Source organism: Tinamus guttatus, unplaced genomic scaffold, assembly GCF_059628265.1.
Source record: "Tinamus guttatus ecotype Peru unplaced genomic scaffold, ASM5962826v1 Tinamus_guttatus_pri_ptg000150l, whole genome shotgun sequence".
NCBI lineage: Eukaryota > Metazoa > Chordata > Aves > Tinamiformes > Tinamidae > Tinamus > Tinamus guttatus.
In genome coordinates this window covers 11,415,003-11,435,838 of record NW_028288684.1, presented here as the reverse complement: position 1 = coordinate 11,435,838, position 20,836 = coordinate 11,415,003, and the positions used below count along the sequence as shown (strand labels likewise).

At 39.1% G+C, this 20,836-nt stretch overlaps 1 protein-coding gene across 3 annotated transcripts in view; it reads left to right on the top strand.

The window, feature by feature from the left end:
- The window catches only part of ELMOD1 (ELMO domain containing 1), a 37,901-nt gene extending 17,554 nt beyond the window's left edge, over positions 1 to 20,347 (top strand). For 2 of the 3 annotated variants that reach the window (XM_088522359.1, XM_088522358.1), the window contains exons 3-12: positions 4,846 to 4,991; positions 5,155 to 5,183; positions 6,500 to 6,597; positions 9,406 to 9,535; positions 11,993 to 12,126; positions 13,297 to 13,365; positions 13,634 to 13,657; positions 16,382 to 16,432; positions 17,314 to 17,447; positions 19,704 to 20,347. In XM_088522359.1, the coding sequence (XP_088378485.1) occupies positions 4,846 to 4,991; positions 5,155 to 5,183; positions 6,500 to 6,597; positions 9,406 to 9,535; positions 11,993 to 12,126; positions 13,297 to 13,365; positions 13,634 to 13,657; positions 16,382 to 16,432; positions 17,314 to 17,447; positions 19,704 to 19,876 (988 nt within the window). In that variant the 3' untranslated portion in view covers positions 19,877 to 20,347. The remainder of the gene's footprint in view (positions 1 to 4,845; positions 4,992 to 5,154; positions 5,184 to 6,499; positions 6,598 to 9,405; positions 9,536 to 11,992; positions 12,127 to 13,296; positions 13,366 to 13,633; positions 13,658 to 16,381; positions 16,433 to 17,313; positions 17,448 to 19,703) is intronic. The other variant, XM_088522360.1, reaches the window with a different exon arrangement.
- The last annotated feature ends 489 nt before the right edge of the window (positions 20,348 to 20,836 follow it).

Here is a 20,836-nt window from a genome sequence, read left to right as displayed (position 1 = left end):
TTGCTGGCGTCCCATCAGCTAAAATGTAAATGAAGTTATTTGAAAGCGAGAAATGTGAAAGCGTGGAATGCTTCTCCTTAAAACCACTTTTATGTTCTTTAGTTGCTATGGTGACTTCTGTGTCTAAGTGGGTAGATAAATTGGATTTCAAATTTTGGTTGTCATATGTATGAAGAGACACAATGCTTTTATTTATTTTAAAGGAGCTAAGGCTTATGTGCATGTCAGAACTGATGATTTGTACTTCATGGTTGAATTCTGTTGAATTTCTTGTATCTATAGAACATAAAATGGGATTCTCAAGAAAGAAAGGATGTTTACGCAGATCCAGTAAATCTGGGAAGAGGTGGATCCACCTCCAAATTGAGCTATATGGGGTTGGGTCATCTAGTTCTACATATTCCTTATTCTATGTATTCCTTCAGTTTGGTACTGTCTCTGTACAGTAACACTAAGATTACAGTACTATGGTGGGTGGAGGGGTACAGGCAGGGGACGGACTTGCTAGATTCCAGAAACAAAGTGCACAGATTTCACCCCTGCTGCCCTTCATGTCAACATAATACCAGGTACATTATACATACATGTGACAAAAATAGCAAGAAGTATCTTGGATTCCTTCACCTTACATTCCTTTACCAAAGGAATGACCTTTGCTGAAGTGTTAGGAAGTGTTCCAGGTTTCTCTGGAAACCTATTGATCTTTCCTTTTGTTTGCTTGTAGTGCAGAAGACTAGCTAAAGTCAGTAATATTTGAATAAAAATGAAAATGTGATGTCATGCTGTCAGAAATATGAATTGAAATGACTGCAGTCTGTTATTCTCATCATGGTGTCCCCAACAGCAGTTGTGCTAAGAGAAGAGCACATTTTGAGAGTCTTATTAAGAAAATATTTTTTGCTCTGATGCTGCCTACAAAAACATAAAAGTATCTGAATTACCTCTGCTTTTTGCTGCCTTAGGCTTTCTTATCTGAGTCAGAGCAGCACGTGCTGTGGAGAATGGCTGTGCTGTGACTGCAGCAATGATGCTCTGTGTTCTTTGGGCTCTATCTTGGTATTGCAGGGACCCTCAAACTTGCAGGACCTGCTTCCTCATTCCTGTCTTCTCTTATGAAAGAGCTCTTGAGAATTTCTGCCAAATGCTGTTATAGACTTAGGAAGTAGAAGAGCAAGGAAGAAAGATATAAATAAATGCATATACCAACCCTTAATTGTCCTTTGCTAATTGTGTGGGGGATGAGGCAAGGGGAATCAAATTTCTGTGCAACTTCAGGCTGCTGTAGACATATGTTTTTATCCTTGAATAATATTTCACAAGGCTTTTCTAGAATTGAAAGCAAGGACATTACTACGACAACAGTAGCAAAACTACTGAGCTGCCCTGTCATTTCTCTGGGACTAGCAGGTTGCTTCCTGTGCTTGAGTGCTTGGTACCAGTGCTTGGAAGTTTTCCCAGAGTAAGTTCACAGAGGGAGGCTAGGTGCATGTGTCTGCACTCATGTAGCATCCTCGTCAAGAGAACTCACTGTTAGTTAGGACTATGCAATTTAACATCTTATTATACAGTACTTTACGATTTTTTTCTGGATAAATGCCAATACAAACTCTTATGCATATTGTGTACATAAACACAAATTTGCAGGTCTGTACCATTGTACCCTACTCTTCCCTGTCCCAATACACGCTCCCTGTTTTCCTTCCTTGTATTACGTGCAAGTGCCTTAGGAATGTCTTAATTTCTGTTATACTTCTATTCTTAAATCTCGCCTGAGGAACTGAAGTGTTGTTGTTGGCTCCCTCTTAAAAACTACATGACTATACAAATTGCTAGTGAAGCACCCTCCATTTTCTGGATCTTGCATTAAAGCAAGCAGGAAAAAAGCCAATACTACAGAAAAGGACTGATGGAAAAGAAGGTTTGGAATCCTAAAACAAACTAGAAGTTCATGTTATTCTACCATAGTCAAGTACATGTTTTTCATGCAACATCCATAGGGGTTCGTTTCAATGATATGCAGTGATTTATTTCTATCAGGTAAACTCAAATGCATAGCTACTAAAATAAAACTGTATTAAAATTTTATTTAATCACTAGTATGCTTTTATTACAGGACCTCTGCAAGCAAGAATTCCCTTTTCTAAAGAGCAGCCCATTTGAAAACAAACTTGCAAAAAAAAAAAAAAAAACTCTATGCCATTCATATTATAAGCAGAAGACTTCAACTATCATAAGCTTAAGATGGATGAGTAGTTGAAATTTGCAGGTATCCACAGAGGCAAACCTCCTTTTCTAAGCTATCTAGTCAAAATTAGTGCTTATCTGCTTTATTAGTAATAGTTTGCTAGGTATATTTGGTGACTCATACCTAGTGTTTCTCTGTGCTATAGTGACCCTTTTCAGTAGATGTTTTTTACTAGTTACTTTGTGTGAACAACAACTGAAGTAAAACTTTAGTGGTAAATGTTATTTTAACTGTGGAAGACCAGATCCTATTTAGTATTTTTCTTTTATTTGCAAAGCTGTCATTTGAACCTAAAGGCAGGAACAGAACATAACTTCAAGGCACTTGAAACGTACACTGGAATTTTATCTATGTCTCATGACTCGGTAAGAAACCAGCTTCCCCGTAGCAGAACGGGCTGTGAGGTTTCAGCCTGAAAGTCAATTAAGTGCAGGCATGAACACTCTAAAAGGAGTTGTGATGGCTGTAGGAGCAATTCTCTTCACTGGAAGAAAGCTTTTTCAGATGAAACCTAAGCGTGAGGTTAAGTGAGCCTTTTGTCCCTTTTCATATAAATGAACTTTCTGGGTAGCAAATTGATCTAATAGTGGCCTAACCTTTGAGAGTAAATTGGGAAGCTAGCTGTGATGTGTTTTAAAAATGTGTGATAAACTCAGAACTGTTTCATAACACTCCAGATTCTAGTTTGGCATTTACTTCTTGTGTTTACTTTTTTGGACCTTCAATGTGAATAAGGTGAGGGGTTGTTGTAAGTTGTGTTTTAAATATTTGGGTGCTGGGTCTTAGTTGAATTTGTGCTTAATATCAGAATTCTACTGTAGAAGCTGAAATACCCTGTGTTAGCCTGGTTTTGCTTTGTTCTTTTCTCTCCGTTATTAAAAGTAGCAGGTGGTTGGCTCTATATAAGCAACTTCTGCCTTTTAGAAGATATAAAGAATAACTGCTTAGCTGATGACAGAGTTGCCTCCTGACATCTGATCTTGTTTTTGATACTCTAGTTGATTGCCTGTTGTAAAGCTTGTGCAAATGCCTTGTGGTAGCACGTTGTAGTATGGTGGGGTGGGTAAAAAGCTCTAGCTGTCAGCCCCTGAAATGGTTTTGCCTGTGTAAGATGTGATCCAAATTGACTCTTGATTCAGATGGAATGAATCCTTATCTTTCAGTTTCTTGGCCTATTTAAAATAGGGCAAGGGGTTTCTGCACTCAGGCATTCAGGAAAGTTAAGTGAATTAACTAAAAGTGTGAAGATGAAGTGGGTGCTTTGAAAGCATGTTAAATTCTTGTGTGGATACTCTCCATTTAGACATAAAGAGGTTCTACTTCCTTAGTGAAATTCCCCTTCAAAAAGGGATTAAGCTAGAGTGAAGTAATGCAGATTAAGTTCATGTGTGGACATTAACATGATTTATCTTTCTTTTTCTGAATGTCTTGTTGCAAACATGCCTTTTGGGACTGCTTGTGAAGTAATGCAGCTCTTCTGGCTTTACTAAAGCCAGGCAGGTTTGAGTATCTAGCATGCAGTATTTCAGAGTAACCAATGAACTTCCATAAAAATGATAATATGGAGTTGCTTAACAAATGTTTTTTGGCAAGGGTCAAAACATATGGAAAAAAATAGTATGATATTCATGTATATACAAAGGCTTAAAACATAACGGGCTAAGCTATTTTTGACAATTAATTAAGAAGTTCATGAATCAAAGTTGTTCTGCTGTTCTCATCAGGTGTGTGGGATCTTTGTAATTTACCTGTTCTGAGATGTGGGGTCTTGATGCTTCTTGCTCAATCTCGTATCCTGGTGCCCTCAAATGATAACCCGTGAATCTGTTTGGGAGGTGATATGTAATTGGGATAGTATGTGGCATGGGCAACTGCAACATTGACAAGCTTCAAAATAGACATGTTCTAGGTGTGCGGCATTTCCAGGCTTTCTTGGGATCATGTCAAGGCTGGGCAGAACCTCAAGAGGTCCCTAATCCAGTATTGTTTACAGCAGGATTAGTTCTTAGGTTGGCCCAAGGAAGAGCAGGCTTTCCCCAGGGCAGGTACAGGGCCCTTGTTTAAGGGGAGGAGCCCTGCTTTCCTGAGTTGGGATTTTTATGGATCCGGGGTTGGTATTGGGATTTGTGTTTATCAGGATAACTACTACTTTGTATGGAAGAGCTGGGTGTCAAGGCATGGCTAGGGGAGGTGCAGTGTGGTGGCTCTGCAGATTCTCTACAGCTGCCATTACTAGATGATCTGGGCTTTCTTCTTTTGTAGTTTTATTTCTCAAAAACATTAGCAAGAGACATGTAGTCCATTATTTTAAGGCTTTTGTTTCCTTTTCAGAAATAATGCTTTTCAGAACTCCTGAGTTGATACATTTTGTGTTTCTGGCCCTGACTTTAGGCTTTTCACTGAATATGATTGAAAAGCATGACTGAATGCTTATCAGAATAAATTTTTAGCAATGTGAATGCTGCCTTTGCTTTAAAGGTGTCATTAGGCAATGGGAATTTAGGGGAAGGAAGTGTTTTCTGTTTGGGATAGGAAGGTGACATTGTCAAAGCAACTTCTGCTCAAGTCTCTCTTTCTCAGGCTTGTTTTTTTCCTGACAGGATGTTTGTTCAGGTATGTCTCTACTTCTACTGTAAGTGCTTGTGGCGCTGTCTGAAATTCGTGGTCAGGAAGCTAACAGGACGATGCGAGTTGCAAAGGATCTGTTACAATACCAAGCCTGGAGCTGCTAGAACTATGAAAATAGGTAACTGCAAAATACTCAGGTCTCTGCATGCCTCTGCATTTTTTGCCTGTGCTAATAATATGCTGACTTCACTTTAAAAAAGTTTAGTGTTAAGTGAATTTAGTAAAAAAAAAAAAAAAAAAAAAATAGCTTGTCTGATATAATGTTTTCAATCTTTTAACAGAGGCATCACTGAAGGGCTCAAAAAGTAAGGTGAGTGAAATACCTCATATTTCACTCTCTCCCCCTACCTCCCCATGACATGTGTTGTTTGGTCTGTGTGCTCACTCTCAAAAATCACTTTAAAGTTTGGTCGAACCTCACATTAAAGGACACCTTCTACCAAGGACAGTTCAGTGGCTGCACTAACAGGAGGTCTTGCAGAATTGGGGAGTGTTTCCTGTCCTTCAGGGTTTGGCATGTGTTGGGCACTGATGGGATCAAGAGGGCAACAGGCCATGGCAAATAGGAGTAACTCTTTTTAATAATTCAGAATTTCTTGGGTTAATTTCCAATCCTATTGTAATCCTTCTGTATTCTGAAGTCAATCACATAAGCCCTGTGCACCTCTGCCCTTAAAGGAGGGATAATGTGGGTGAAAATAGCAGTACCTAGACAGTCAAAATAACTTTTCTCTGCCTTCCTCTCGATTACATAAGTGAAAAATAGCCTCTCTTCATTCTTTCACTGTAGTGCTGGTTGTGTCAACCTAAGTGTTTCTCACTAATCAGAAACAAAGTTCCTGTAAATTAAACAGTATGAATGACTGAAAGGTACTATTAATTTGATGCTTTGGGATGAGAATCAATGTTGCTGGAAGGCTTGCCTCAGCAGGAGCAAAAGTAGTGTTGTGAATCTGAGAGTTCAGCATTCCAAATCTTGCTTTTAGCTCAACTGGTTTGGTTTTGAGACAGCATCAGAAAACTTAGCTTCTGTCATCTTTGAAGGCATGTGTGTGTGGTCTGCATGTAGTGGTTTCATTGGTTGGTTTGTTTTTAATATTTTGTTTGTGTAGTTGGTTGGGTGTATTTGGTTTGATGGGTTTTTTTTGTTGGTGTTTCCTTGTTTGTTTTTTGGTGTGTGTGTGTGTTTTGAATACCAAACTTCCAGGATCATCATTATATGGCAGTAACTTTCAAGAGGAAGGAAACTGTTCTGTTGTGTTACTGCAGTGTCTGGAATGTGTGCCAAATGAAGGCCAGTAACTTCGGTGTAACTGAGTAGCTGGTCTGAAGCTATTTTCTTTATCAAAGACTCAATGCAGATCTTTGCTGGAAGTCACCATGGAAATATGTTGAAAACTGTATGGGAACAGAAAAGTAATTTGAATTCTCATGTCCTGAAACTAGTCAGTAGTATTGAATAAAATTGAATAAAACTTGAACAATCCATAAGTGAGTTGGCTGTATTGAGCTATTAACCTAGAAGCTCTCAGGAAGCTTTCGGAAGCTTTTCAGTGTTTGCTGTTATTAACTTTTATTGAATATGTTTCCATAAGAATGAATGTATGTTTAAAATCTCTCTTTTAGCGGCTGCAAACTTCAGTAAGTGTTCACCCTGATGCTATTGAAAAAACTATAGATGACATCATGGAGCTGAAAAGGATTAATCCAGATATAAACCCACAGTAAGTTGGTGACTCCCCTATGAGACAAATTTTAAATTATTGATTTCTACAGTGCCTCAGTCCATGGAGAATGGGTTTTTCCATAGCTATTTTGGTACACGATTTGAGGATGAATTTTACTTCTCAATATAAAAACGTAAGTTCAGCTTTGCTGCCAGAAAGCTGATAGAAAAATGAATTATCTCTTATAGTGACAATAATAAACATCAAGTCCTGATTGTCTTTAGTTGCTTCCTGAATCTTGCTGTCTTACTGCTGTATATTGTTGGTATATTGATTTATGGGTGTCACTTTCCAAAGGATGAAATAGCACCAATGCAGGTGGTCATAGTAGTGAAAGCGATGGCTTCTTAGCAAGGCCGCAGTCTATTAGGAAGGGAAGAAATTGTCGCATCAGAACTAATAGAAGCCATGTATTAGTTTACACACTTAAAACCCCTATGAATTATCCAAACGAAAGTAAGCAATACAACCTAATGAAACCACTATGATCTTGTAGCATTAAAAGAATAACAGCAAACCTTTTATTTTAAAAGCTGGCATTTCAAGAGTAAGTAGTGAGATCTTTGTTTTCCTCTGAGCACCGAACTCGAGGCAAGAGTCGGGTGGTACTGCATGCATAGCAACAAACTTTGTTGCTAAATTGCATCTAGTTTCAAATTGATTATAAATATGTGAATCTTTAATTGTGGGGACTGAAGTCTTCCATGTGGGGTACTTATTTTTACAGTGAACCTTTGGGGAGAAAATTCAACTAAAGCAGATCAGCGATTTCTTTAGTTAGGATTAACCAACATACATTAGCCTGCCTCCTTTTAAACCCACATCTAGCTATTGTTTTCAGAAGCTCTGACTGTCCCTTGCATAAGAGATACTTTAAAATTCTAGGGTAAGGACAAGGGGTCATGTATACTGCTGTATATTCTTCTGTGAACATATATGAAGTCATTTTTGTTAATGTAGCATCTTTGCAGAGCTGAACTAGCATCCTGGGGATGTTTACTCTAAACTAGCCTGCTGTTCCGTCAGGCTATAGGCTCTGGTGACCTGCAGAGAAGGAGATATTGGGACAGTTTCATCTTCTCTATGTACTTAAGATAGCAGTATGCACACTCAGTAAAGGATGATACTATGTATATTCAGCAGAGGGAGAAAGTAGGCTGAATAAGCAGGTGGTGACATGTGTGGTCCCATTAGCTATGGAAGGAGGCTATGAAATACTCCAATTTCAGACTCATCTCCATCTCAGTGAGCACCTGAGCTGTGTGGGGTGGGCGTGCTGCCCCATGGAGGCTGTACCCACGGTCTGTGTGGGAAGAGGTTCTGTGTAGGTCTGCAGGGAGATGTGGGGCCACAGCTGCTCACCCCACCCCTTGGCCTGGCACCTCTAGAAAGAAGTGAGAAAAGGATTAATTGAAAAAATAGGGAAAATGGCTTTCTCTATGCAAAAACATTTTATGGACTTTTGAATTGGTTGTTGATAGTGCGCAAGTAGATTTTTCTGTATATGTTCTACAGTTTGAAAGTTATTTTTTATATTTAATTGCCTTTTTTTCCCCTCCCTGCTTATGGTGTTCTGCTCTAAAGTACTCGGAGGTTACTGTGTGTGGTTAAAAACATTATGGCTGAGGTTTGGCAGTGCATTACAGCACTGCTCATGCAGTCTTGTCAGGCATTTCAGATTTCTTTTTAATGCAACCTTTCTATAAAACTGCAGGGTGTAACAAGTGAAGCATGTGAACACCAAAGGAGAGAAGTCACTGCTTAAGATATCCTAAAAGGATTATAGCCCCAAAAAAGCATGAAATTGCAGCCGGGAAAAAAAAAAAAAAGGCTTGATGGTGGCATATTTTATTCTGTGGATTAATCTCAAAAGATAAGCAATGAGAATCCTTCAGCTCAGAAAGCTTAACAGTATTATAGAATGAACAAAATGTTTTAGTATATGAAGCAAAACAGATGAAGTGTCTAGGCAGCTTAATATCAGTGCAGCCTAGGTTCCACAGAGAATAAAGATCAACCTGTGGTCTCAGAATTCAAAGACATTCTGATGTTTTCAGACATTAAAAGTTTAAAAGCACTTATTTCCATAAATACCCAGATATTCCTAGGAATTTGTATGAGAAGCAAAAAGCTTGGCCATTGCGTACTATTTAACTTGTTTTAGATCGAAATTTTATATGAAATACAAAGTCACTGACTTAAAGCATTAGAAGCCATATGATGGGTTTTGTAATGATGCATTAGGGATTTTAAAAGTTGATCTGCGTTATAATGAGAAGAGTCATTTTGTGAATTCTTAGCACGTGGGGCACTCTTTCCCCCCCCCCCCCCCAAAAAAAAAAAAAAAATCGGATCTGTGAACTATATTGCTTCAGGTTTTTGCTGCCTTTGCATGGGCTTTGTGACATGGAAACAACATGGATAGTTTTATCTTCTAGTTCTAGTCTCAAGGTGTTATTTAAGAAGCTGCCATTTGAATGAAGGGGAAAAAAATCAGTGAGGCGCTTGTAGCAGGCCTTCTGTGTAGCATCATATTAAATCTTTAATAAGTGAAAGAATTCACTGCTTGGAGAAATCCAGAACTGCTTTCTCAAAGAAAGCCACTAAGCAGTGAGACTGTACAACTCACAAGGCCATACTTAATGTAATATTGATCTTTAGAAACTCTTATAGTAGCTATAGTGTTAAGCTGTGAATTCATTGATGACGCATTACTCCTACGAACTGAATAGCTGTGTGCACAGCAGTGCTATTGCCTGGCTGCGGGTGGTTGAGTTGATTCTCTTCCTCCCCCAACCACCTTAGGCTGGGGGTGTCCCTTCAGGCCTGCCTGCTGCAGATTGTGGGCTACCGGAATCTGGTTGCGGAGGTTGAAAAGCTGCGCAGAGAGCCCTATGACTCAGAGAATCCACAACATGAAGAAATGCTTCTGAAGGTAGGAGCTTAAAGCTAAGCTTAAAGACTTAGAGGGAATCGTCTATGCTTGCCAGCCCTACTAGCCTGGTTTATAAGCCCCTTGAAAATATCTGTGAACATTTTACCTCCCTCCATTTTGCACCTGTTTGAAGATGAGCCCTATGCAGAATGAAGGTAGTGTGGGTGCAATACCTGCCAAGCAAGCGGCTCGCTCCTGGGGTGAGGAATGCAGCCACCTATAGCTTGTTGGTTGCACTAGGTGCAGGTGCTGCGCATCTACCTCTCACTCCTCTATAGGACCAGATCTGGGAAAATGCATTGCATCTCACTTCAGAAAGCCTTTCTTGAAGATAAGAGTATTTTTCTCTTTTGATTAAATATTTCTTTCCTCACCTTCCAGTACTTCTGAAGGTATCGTTGATGTGTCCAAATGGCAGTATTTTTTTTGAAGAAGATGTGAAAACTGCAAACAAGGAGACAACTAGAGAGCTCTTAAAAATAAGAGGAGAACAGAGTAAAGGGGATGGAAAATAGTCTAATAACAAGTCTTCACATTTCTGACCCCCTTTTCTGACCATAACTAGTACAAGATGCCTCTTGAAAAATGGCTGGAAGCATTAAATAGGTAGTAATGTATCAGCCTGTTTAAAAAGACTGCACTCTTACAGAACTTTTGAGGGTCTTATAATAAGCAAATCTGGTGTTTATTATTTTCCTGAAATAAATACTAAAAATTTTAAATGCTTCCGTCCTGTTCATCCACAGTTTGTTTTTTACAGCATGTGATGCTATCTGCCACAAGACTTGCAACATAGCACCTTACACAAGTTATAGTGCTATAGTGGGGAATTTTTGTGCTATTTCTGCTAGCAGATGCTTCTAAAACATTCCACTGAGCCCTTATACCTCCTACTGATGCAAATAATTATTAAAATTGCTGTCTCAAGTGGTAAAAGAGGACCTGCAGGTGCCTAGAGAGCTGTGCTTAAGGCTGACTCCTGTGTGTGCCTGGAATTGCTACAGACATGGCTAGAATGATTATTGCCAGTTCTCTACTTCCCTTCCCCACCCCCCCTGCCCCCCAAGAAATCTAACACTGCATCTGAAAGATGCACTCTAGTACTTGATACAAAATTCTGCATGCTGAGACTTACAGATCCCCTTATTAAGGCACTAGCATCCCCCAAGGATGCATTGATTCCCTGGCTGTGGATGGCTCTGTGGGGAGGTGGGAGTCTGGCTGGGAATGTTGTGGTCCAGGGCTGCTGCTGGAGCAGATCTGACAGATCTGAGCAGCTGACAGCCTCGTCCTGCTGGATTCCTGCCCCTGTGCAGCCAAAAAGCAAAATTCTGAGGTTAGAGGGGAGCTTGCATAAAAGGACACCCAGATTTTGCCTAGTGGGGAAGTTTGGAATCAAAGGGGTGTTTTTGAGGGGAGTTCAGTTTGCACAGAAAGATTCTTGATGCTGAAAAAGGATAACAATATCTTCATCTGCCTCTGATATAATCTGTGTGTTAGGCACTGGTTTACAGCACACTTCTTGCTTTTGCGAATTCTCATGTAAAATATGCTTGTTCAGAAATTTGATTTGGTTTCTAGGCCACACTAGAATACTGTGGGGAAGAATAGCCTGGTTGCCTTTCATTGCTTCTAAGTATTCTGTTAGATGATCTCTGCAACGCGGAATTCATATTCTCAATATTTATCACTTAGGTTTATCAGGAGGGTCTTTTATGAAAGAGATAAAGATTAGCTGAATGTGATTGACCTTAATGGGTGAGTGAGAAAGAAATAGAAAATGTCACTTAATATACAATGCTTTAGGCAGCTTGTTAAGGCCAAATCTTTAAAAATTTTAGCCTCCCTAAATTAGTTACTTTAATACAGGTAGGTTTCCCCCTTCCTCCCTGCCTTTTTTCTCCTTCCCTGTTGTTGCTGTGGGATCAATGAGTGTTTCACTCCTTAGTTAAACATGAAGGTGGAACATGCTTTTCTTATATGGATATTTTTCTTGTTTTGTTCTCTGATTTGCTTTTCAGCACTAAGAGTGCTGACTTGGCTCTCAATTTGTAATTGGTCCAGAGACTTGCAAAAGATTGCTGCAGAGCCGAAGGGAATTGAAGGCTGATTGCCTGCCACCTTGTCAGTGACTTACTGCAAAAGTCCAGCCTATTTCTGATTTGGTGCTTGTAGAGGCAGATTCTATTCTGATGCACAAAGCATGAACAAGTCCTTGTGCAAAACTCTGCAACAGTTGTAGATAAGGTCAGAAGAGCCTTAGGGCTGTGGCTAGAACATCTGCAACATTTGAGTTGTTTTGAATCTCCCCCACCCCCGGGAATTGCATTTGTCCATGTATGATGGATGCTGGAATAACAATCTAATTAATATGACATGAGAATTTAGGATTTTTTAAAAAGAGAAGATCATACTAACGTGTGAAGCTTAATTATATTTTATCTGTAATATTCCTAGCTGTGGAAATGTTTGAAGCCCAATTCGCCATTGAAAGCTCGGATTTCGAAGCAGTGGTGTGAAATTGGTTTCCAAGGTGATGATCCTAAAACAGACTTTAGAGGGATGGGTCTCCTGGGCTTGTATAACTTGGTGTAAGTATATTTCTCTATAGATGTGCTTGTGTCTGAAATTGTGAAAAGCAGCCTTATGTGTGGATCCTTTTAGCCAGTCTATAGGCCTAAATTCTGAACATTGGGGATTCTATATATATATAAAAAAGAGACAAAAAGAACTGATTTTCCACTTCATTTGTTTTTCTTCTGGAGGGTATATTTTTCAGCATTCCTCATCTAACTAGGCTGTACAGCTTGCTTAGCCCTTTTTAGCTCTTCTGTGAAAGTTAGCACACTCTTCCCACAAGTAAAGACAAGTATATTTTCACCAATATTTAGCTGTCTAAACACCCTAAAAGTGTACAGGTGGGAGGATTATATTACTGCTTAGCTGTTTTCTTTTGAAATTTCATTCTGAATTCCTAAGCAAAAGGTATGAAATGCAGCTGCTGATAGTAGACTTCTGGAGTTGGACTAATTCCTCAGTTTATTTCAATGCTCAAAACTAAGCAGTGAGTTTAACTATTCCTTTCTGCCTCACATACAAAATACCTAGTGTATCATATCTGTGATTGATAATTTAGGAATGGATTAGTTTCTGTGATCTGTTCTTTCTTCCAGCTCTTGTATCTACTACAGATATTTTACTAAAAGTTTCTAAGTTATGTAATTAACTTCTCCCTATGAGGCAGAAAGGGAATATTTCCTGCTCTTGCAGATTGAAGGATATAAAATTTAATTGGCTCTCTGCATATTGTTTTATAGCAAAGCTCAATTAAGGATTTCGGTGCTTGACTCTTTTAAACTTTCATAGAGACAAGTTCCTATGACTTGTTTCTTAGTCTGTGGTGACACAGTTAGGTTAGCAAATCTGCCAGACTGAGCAGTCTGAACTGCTTTAACTTGAACCTAGTTTCCAATATACTCTAGTAATAAGAAACCAGTCTTCAGCAGCCTGTTTAGAAAGGGAGATGGTAACACATCCATCAACAAGTTAAAGGATTGCACTTGAGCCTGGGTTGCTTTTGCCTTTCATTTTGGGGGGTGTAGTCTAATGCATTTGACATGTTAAATGTTGCTAATATTGCCTAACAAGCTTAGTGGCCTTTTAAAGGGATGGGCATGGTGTTTGTGCATAGCTCATTAGGACCCAAGAATTATTTTGTTGTTGGTCTTTAACAAGTGACCCCCAAATATATGTATCTGCAGATATTTTGCTGAATGGGACACTGGAGTAGCTCAGCAGGTTCTTTCTGATTCTCTTCAGCCTAAATACAGGTAATGCTTAAGGGTAGAAAAACTAATTAAATAATGTTGTGTGGGCTGGTGTTTTAGGGTGGGCACTATTTGGTTTTACTGGGCATATGCTTGCACATAGTCACATGCTATCTGTTTCTAAGTATTGATCTTGAAAGCTAATCAGCTCCATGAGGCAAGCTTGTATACTGAATCATATGGTGTAACTATTTTAACTAACTTCTAATTTCAAGTGTTTTTAGCTTTTATTTACCTTTCTTTTAATTCTTTTTGTCTTTTCGTAATGAAGGGAAGTCACTAAGAAGGAAATAAGGTATTTTTTTTTCTTTTCTCTTAGTTTTGTGAGACTCTACATGTAAATAAAGATCAAACCGTACTGCAATTTGACTTACTATAAACTGAAAATCTTTGCAATCCCTTCAGAAGTTCCACATTCCTTTCTTCAAATACTGCAGTGCTCCATATGAGCTGATAGCGCAATACTGGATGTGTGTTATTATGGTAATCTAGTAAGAGTAAGATCAGCCATGCTTGGGATAGCACTGGATTTTAGACTCATTTGATAACAATTACTGGGTAATTTTTACTTTCTTATAGAAAAAGGCTGTGCTGTAAAAGTAGAGTCAAAGCAGCTGTAACCCTGACTTGATAAATTCTTGCCGTAGATGGTTTTTGATTGTTACCTCATCTGAAGAACCCTTCAGTTATCTTAATTTTGACTACCATGGCTAATGATTTGTCTAGTCTGACTAGTTCAGTGTCCTCTCCTCTGAGATCAATAACGGGTACCTTTAAGAAGTCAAACACTTGGGTTATGGAATAAACTTCTTATAGTTCACAACTGGAATGGGGCAGAGGTGGGTCTGCCTCTTTACCAGTGCCATAGTAATCAGATATTTTCTCTTCTACTGCTTGTGTTGGGTACCAGTTCTGCAGGTCCATGTCTGAATACTGCCCAGTGTCTGATCTCAGTGTTTTGTAACTAACTTCCCTTTGGTAATTCTGCAGCAAGAAACACTTGGAGGGCTGGGGGGGAATGTGAGACCAAGAGATTGAGCCTGAGACTTAGTCCTCGGGTTTATTCTTATCTGGGATTTCTTTTAAGTGTTAGCATTCACCCTCTTCCTACAAGCACCCCCAATAGCATAATTTTTGTTAATATATGCTAATGATCAGGGATTTCATGATTCTTAAATTGCATTATAGAAAATAGCCAAGCAATTTCATTTAACTGAATGTTTGAAACCTGCATGGCAGACTGAACCACACTCCAATTTCTGGGTGGTTTTTTTTTTTTTTTTTTTTTTTTTTTTCCCTTTCCTTCTTTCTTTAACAATAAGTACGCTGCCTCACAGCCGCAACACTGAATATTCAGTGTATCCCATTAGTTGTTCTTCATTTACATGTTTGATTACAAGGACTGTTCCGGAGTGCTGTGTATGAGCATGTGCAATTTTTATCTCTTTCAAGAGAGTTTGGCAGAAGATAGATGCTGCTAGTGATGCCTTGGGTGGTGGTGTGGGATTTTTTTTTGTGTGTGTGTGGTTGCTTAGCAGCACTTCAGGCTTCTGATGTGATAATGAACAATGCAGTTCCTATTTCTGTTGAGCTGTATTCCTTGTCCATGTCCCAAATGTACTGTGCTGCTTATTATTAAACATTTGTTTGTGTGGTGTGTTTGGGTGTTGGAAGAGGGTTGTTTGTTTTGTGGGTTTTTTTGGGGTGTGTGGGGTTTTTTTGTTTGTTTGTTTTTTTTGAGGGGGAAGAGGTTGGACTGTTGGGGGCAGGGATTTGGGGGGTTTTGTTGTTGGATTTTGTTTGTTTTTTTTAATGTTAGGCCATAGCTTACAAAGATGACAGATTTTTGGAGAATGAGCATAGACTGGCATATTCTCATTCACTAACTCACTTGAGATGTAAAGGTCTATCTTTGCATTCAGGTGAGGATGTGTGTGAGCCTCCTAGCATCTCTAATAATTATAACAGTTTGTGAAATAGTCGCTGAACATTATGCAAAAATGCTATTTTTAGTGTAAATTTATATTTATGGCCATTCAAGTGTGGCATAAGCATTATGTGCTCATGTAGAGCTGTCTGTGATTTGAGGTTTTAAGCCTGCAATGACTGCCTAGACCTTACTTAGTCAAAATTCCTGCAGGATCAGCTCAGGGTCAGTTCCTGTCTGCTTTTACCTGCGGTAAATGCAGCCACTGACTTCTGCTCAACTTATTCCATGCAAGTAGCTGCAGTAAAACCCCATTGACCAAAATGACATTAGACTATAGATGGTTGCGTTGCATAGCTATTTTAACTTTCTGTTCAATTATATTTTCACTTATCTTAAAACTCAATGGTTGCACAATTAATTCTGCTTTAAGAGGGGTACTTTCTGTGGCCTTGGAAAGTTATGCATTATTGTGCTAAGTAGTATGGATTATTGCTTGTGGTGTGGGTTTTTGTTGTGTGTTTGTTTGGTGTTGTGTGTTTTGTTTGTTTGTTTGTTTGTTTGTTTTCCCCTGCCCCCTTTCCCCCTCCACCATCCCATAGTGTCCTCCAATGGGTTGGACGTATGAACTTCCTGCTGGAGGGCCGTTTTTCATGTTTGTGTCAAGTGACTCATGTTTCCAGTGGTGAATGTGACGTTTCATCCTGGAGAATGCAAAAGACTAAAATGCTCTTCAATTAATTACAAGAAACCTAATATTCTAAGTACTTTCTGTAACTTGTATTTAACTGAGGTTGATCATCTTTGTGGTCAGTATAGAAAAGTGCTGACTCTTATTGAGAGTTTTGTAGCCACAAAGTTAGTAAATGATGAGGAATTTGATCAGGGATGCCACAAAGGAGGTAAGTCATCCCTTTCAAGGCTTTTATGCCAGTCCTTTCAGTGAGGAGCAGAGTCAAATGTGATTAGATATGCCCATGGGGCAAAAAATAAGGTCTGTGTCCAGTGAATATTATAGTCTAAAACAAATTAGAAGGAAATATTTAGCAACTCAAGGCAATATCTCAATAACTCTTTTTTTCCGCTCCCCAGCCAATTCAGTAAAGCTGAATGGGAGAAGAAAAAGTTTGATAAGGCAATTGGGTAAGTTTAAACCCATCTTTTTAAAGCTGCCACAAACACAATTGTTTATGTATGTATATATGAGGTGTGGAAGTGTTTCGTAGTTGTATTTTTAATGAAACTTCAGTGTACATATTTTAACATATACTGTGTTTGAAAATAGACATATAGGTAGGTTTATAGGAAAAATGTCATGTTAAGTAGTAATGGGGGAAGTCTTGTAGTGAGGAGAAGCTTTTTCTCTCTTCTGTCAAAGGTCTTTTAAAAAAAAAAAGTTTTGGTTTGCTTAGTAGTTATAACTGGAAATAGTGATAGATGATAACTCTTTTTAAAAAATAAATCACTACATAACATATTTGCTTCTCTCTCTAAATGTCAGCATTGGACGTGCACGTTTCCTTGAGAAATGTCATTTCCAGAAAGTACTTGCCCTTTTTCATCATAATCTTCTATGCAGAAAGCTCATGGATTAAGAAGTAACTTTCTTTTTCTTGTGTCTAAATTTTTTTTTCCATGTTAATAAACCCTCTTAACAGGTGAGGGTTTTGCTTCATGAGTCTGTACTTTTTTTTTCCTGTTTCCAACATGCTTTGATATAGGTTCTTACCTATTTTTTACCTATATATCTAGTTTCCCTTGGGAAGAAAATAGTTGGCGTGGTGAGAAGGCTCCTGTTTCCACTGTGATTAGTTGCCTTGCAGGCCGTGATAAGCATAGCAAGGAGACAGGATAAATGTTTTGCCTTGCTTTCCACCCCTCTCCTCACCCCCTCTTTGGAAGCTCATCAGAAGCAGGAGAGAATTAGTGCAGCACCTCAGTTAACACTGATGATACTGAAGGTGTTTTTCTCCTGTGCTGAAAAAGTCAAAGTACCTATAAATGTTGCTGATCTTCTCTTACAGCTACTCTTTTGCTATTGTGGGCATTAACATAACAGACCTTGCATACAATCTACTCGTGAGCGGAGCTTTGAAGACCCATTTCTACAATGTTGCTCCAGAGGCACCAACGCTAACACACTTCCAGCAGACCTTCTGTAAGTTGGGAGAAGGGAGGAGGCAGAGTGGGAAGGATTCTAGCTAGCTCCTCCTCCTACTAACAGTTTTGCATCACACATCCTTTCTTTAAACAGCAACAGAAATGTTGGCAAATCCTGGAAACCTGCTAACACAGCACAAATACTATCACTCTTGTCTAACTTTCTTGTCCCTAGAAAACTAGGATCCAGTTTTTAGGTGTAATTGTATACCACATCCGAACTAAAGAGTGAAACAACAGCAAAAATAAACAGACGGGCCCAAACCAAAGTGACATTCCTCTATACTTCAACTGGCTTTAAAAAACAATAAAAAAGGTAAATAATAGGAAACAAAAGAGGAAGGATGCTCTTTTATAGAAAGCATCTGTTTGAGTCTGACAACTCCCTCTTCTACTGTCTGCTTCTCTCCCCTCTACTGCCTCAGTCATCGTAGATTTCCCTTAATGCAGCCAAGAAAATACTGAGACACTGTTAGGTTGCAGCAATGCCTACAGGCTCCTTGGCTGAAGTGGAAAGTCAATTGCATTGTCCATCAGACCCTTCAATACCTTCTCATGAAGGTACATGATGGTTGCACTGCATGGACTTCATAAATGCTGAGGCACCATGTTTTTCTTGTACCCTTTGCCCCTCTTGAATGTAAAGACAGAGACAAACTTGCAAATTGAATTTGGCCTGGTGTTGTTGAGCACTGTTGCTTTCTGATGGTACATACAGGGCTCTGAGCTATACAGTTCCAGAGCACACTGAACACAGCAACTGCTGATGTCCCTGATTTTATTTATTTAAATCTAAAAGCAATGTTTGACCTGTTACAGTAACTTTGGAGGAGTTTCACTGAGCTGTTCTGTGAAAGAAAAAATTCTTGGGATGAAATAGCTTCTGGCTCTTGAAATATTTGAGAGAGGTTTGAAGATATACTTCTAACTGTGATACAGTAGAAATAAATGGAAACAATCCCACTTCACAACAGATGCTGTGCTTCTCAGTACAGAAGATTTGCTTGAGCACTGCTGTTTTGAGAAGGAAGATCAGGCTCTGTAGGTTGTCTGTTGTGAGTTAGGACTGAGAGGTTGTGTCCAGTTCAGTGAAGCCCTAGTAATGGATGTAACACTCTTTCCTCAGTGGTTCTTTTCAGTGCAGGGATGGCTCGGAACGTAGGGGATAAGGGGGCTTAGTGGAAGCCTGTCTATTCAATCCACTTCATGGCTAACTTTCTTTCTAATACAGAAGTATTTTATCAAAACTAAATTGTGGTACTTATCACCTTATTGGGCTTCCTAGGATCATAGGAGTAAATGTTAAACCAAATTTCTTGCAAGTTCATGGACATAAAACCTAAAGTAACTTCCTTTGTGAGGACTAGAGGTAATGGCCACAAACTGAAGCACCAAAAGTTCCACATGAACTTAAGGAAAAGTTTCTTAACAGTGAGGGTGACAAAGCACTGGAACAGGCTGCCCAGAGAGGTTGTGGAGTCTCCTTCTCTGGAGATCTTCAAAACCCGCTTGGACGCAGTCCTGTGCCACGTGCTCTAGGTGACCCTGCGTGTGCAGGGGGGTTGGACTAGATGATCTCTAGAGGTCCCTTCCAACCCTAAGCATTCTATGATTCTATGACAAAGTATTTATACAGAAAGACGTAGCACTGTTAAGTTACTTACACTGTTTTTGTTTTTAAATACACTGTTTTTGTTGGAAAGTGATATTGCCTCACAAATTTCAGCATAAGAATATGTGAGGAGAAAAGTTATTTTAAGTATCAGTAGCATCTTTCCCTACCTTTATAAATCATTTAGTGTAACATGTAGTGCATGCATTGTTTAACCAAATCAGCATCCCACCTAGTGATTTCTTGTGTTTGCTGGGAGAAGTTCTGCTCGTGTATTTATTACCTCTTAGGTCTGCCAGTGAATGAGCCTTCTATAAGAGGCTTCTCTAAAATCTGCTGTTGAGAAATAGTCCAGAGTCAAATCAGCCTTTTCCAGCATTTCCTGAAATGGAACACCAGCAGTTGGCTGGTAGCTTGGTGCCTGCCGGTAATACCACAGCTATGGCAATGAACTCTTACCATTCATTTTACTTTAAGGTAGTTCTGCAGTGTTGCAGTGGAGGTCCCAGAGGTGTTTGGTCTGACCTCTGTAGCTTCATTAAGTGTCAGAGCTTGGGAAACAGCACTCTGTAATCCTTAATTACAAGTTTCTTTTTAATTCTTATATAATATCTTTACATACCGTATTTCTGTCTTTTGTAGGCTACTTAATGCATGAATTCCACAAATTCTGGATTGAAGAGGACCCACTGGACATAATGGAGTTCAATCGTGTCAGAGAGAAATTTCACAAGAGAATCTTGAAACAGCTCCAGAACCCAGATATGGCTCTGTGCCCTCACTTTGCTGCATCAGAAAGCTTAATCAATATGTAGTTATTCACTTTTGTTTGTTTTGGTTTGGTTTGTTTGTTTTCCCTTTGGAAACACTGCCTCACTCTTGTGTTAGATCACTGTTTAGACCTTCACTGACATAATGAATGACCATGGCGATTGTATGCATGTTTTTGGTGCAGTATTCATCTATTTTTGTCATATATACTAGATTCCCCTCTGCTTCTCTTCTTGGGGATTTCTCATTATAAATGGGTGCTCATATTGCAGCATTATGCAGTGTTATGTTCTGAATTAATGTCCAGGTATCAGAGTTTTTTCTATTTTTTTAGACTTTCTTCATAATTCAGCATTGAAGAATTGAATTGTATTTCTCTAGCTGTGTTTTTGTATATGTGGAATAATTAGCTGGATCTTGTATTGTGAAAGCTTTTTAACTTCTTCATATGTTTTTAAGATAACTCCTGGCATTTCAAGCAAAGTATATGTTTGCAGATCATCTAGAAGATAATGTGTGTAACTGCATCTGATACAGGCAAACAACACATTAGGGTCCAATTTTGTCCATGCAGCCGTATATGCTTAATGCAGAATTTGAGGCTCATGAGATACAGGCTTCAGTGCGAAGACTTCATGCAGAATTGCAATCTGCTGCATGCACCAAATGATCTGGCAGTGCTAATATGCGCAGTGAAGTGCAAACACTCAAAACTGGACACTGGCAGGGGCCAAAAATTCTACCAGGCTATCACCACCACCAAGCACAGTCTCTATTCCTGCACGTTCTTTTGCATAGACAGGGGTTTGCATTTGTCTCATACTAGAAGGCAACATGATTTGATCGTGTTGTGCTTGGTGAATTCAGGGGAGCAGTTTTCTTTTTTCCCTCAAATATTAAAAATGTTGCTTTGGTTGTCAGCTCAGCTCTTAAAAACTCGGAGAAATAATTGATTGGAAGGTTTAGAGAGAATAAACAGCTGAATTTCCCAGAGTACTTTAAAA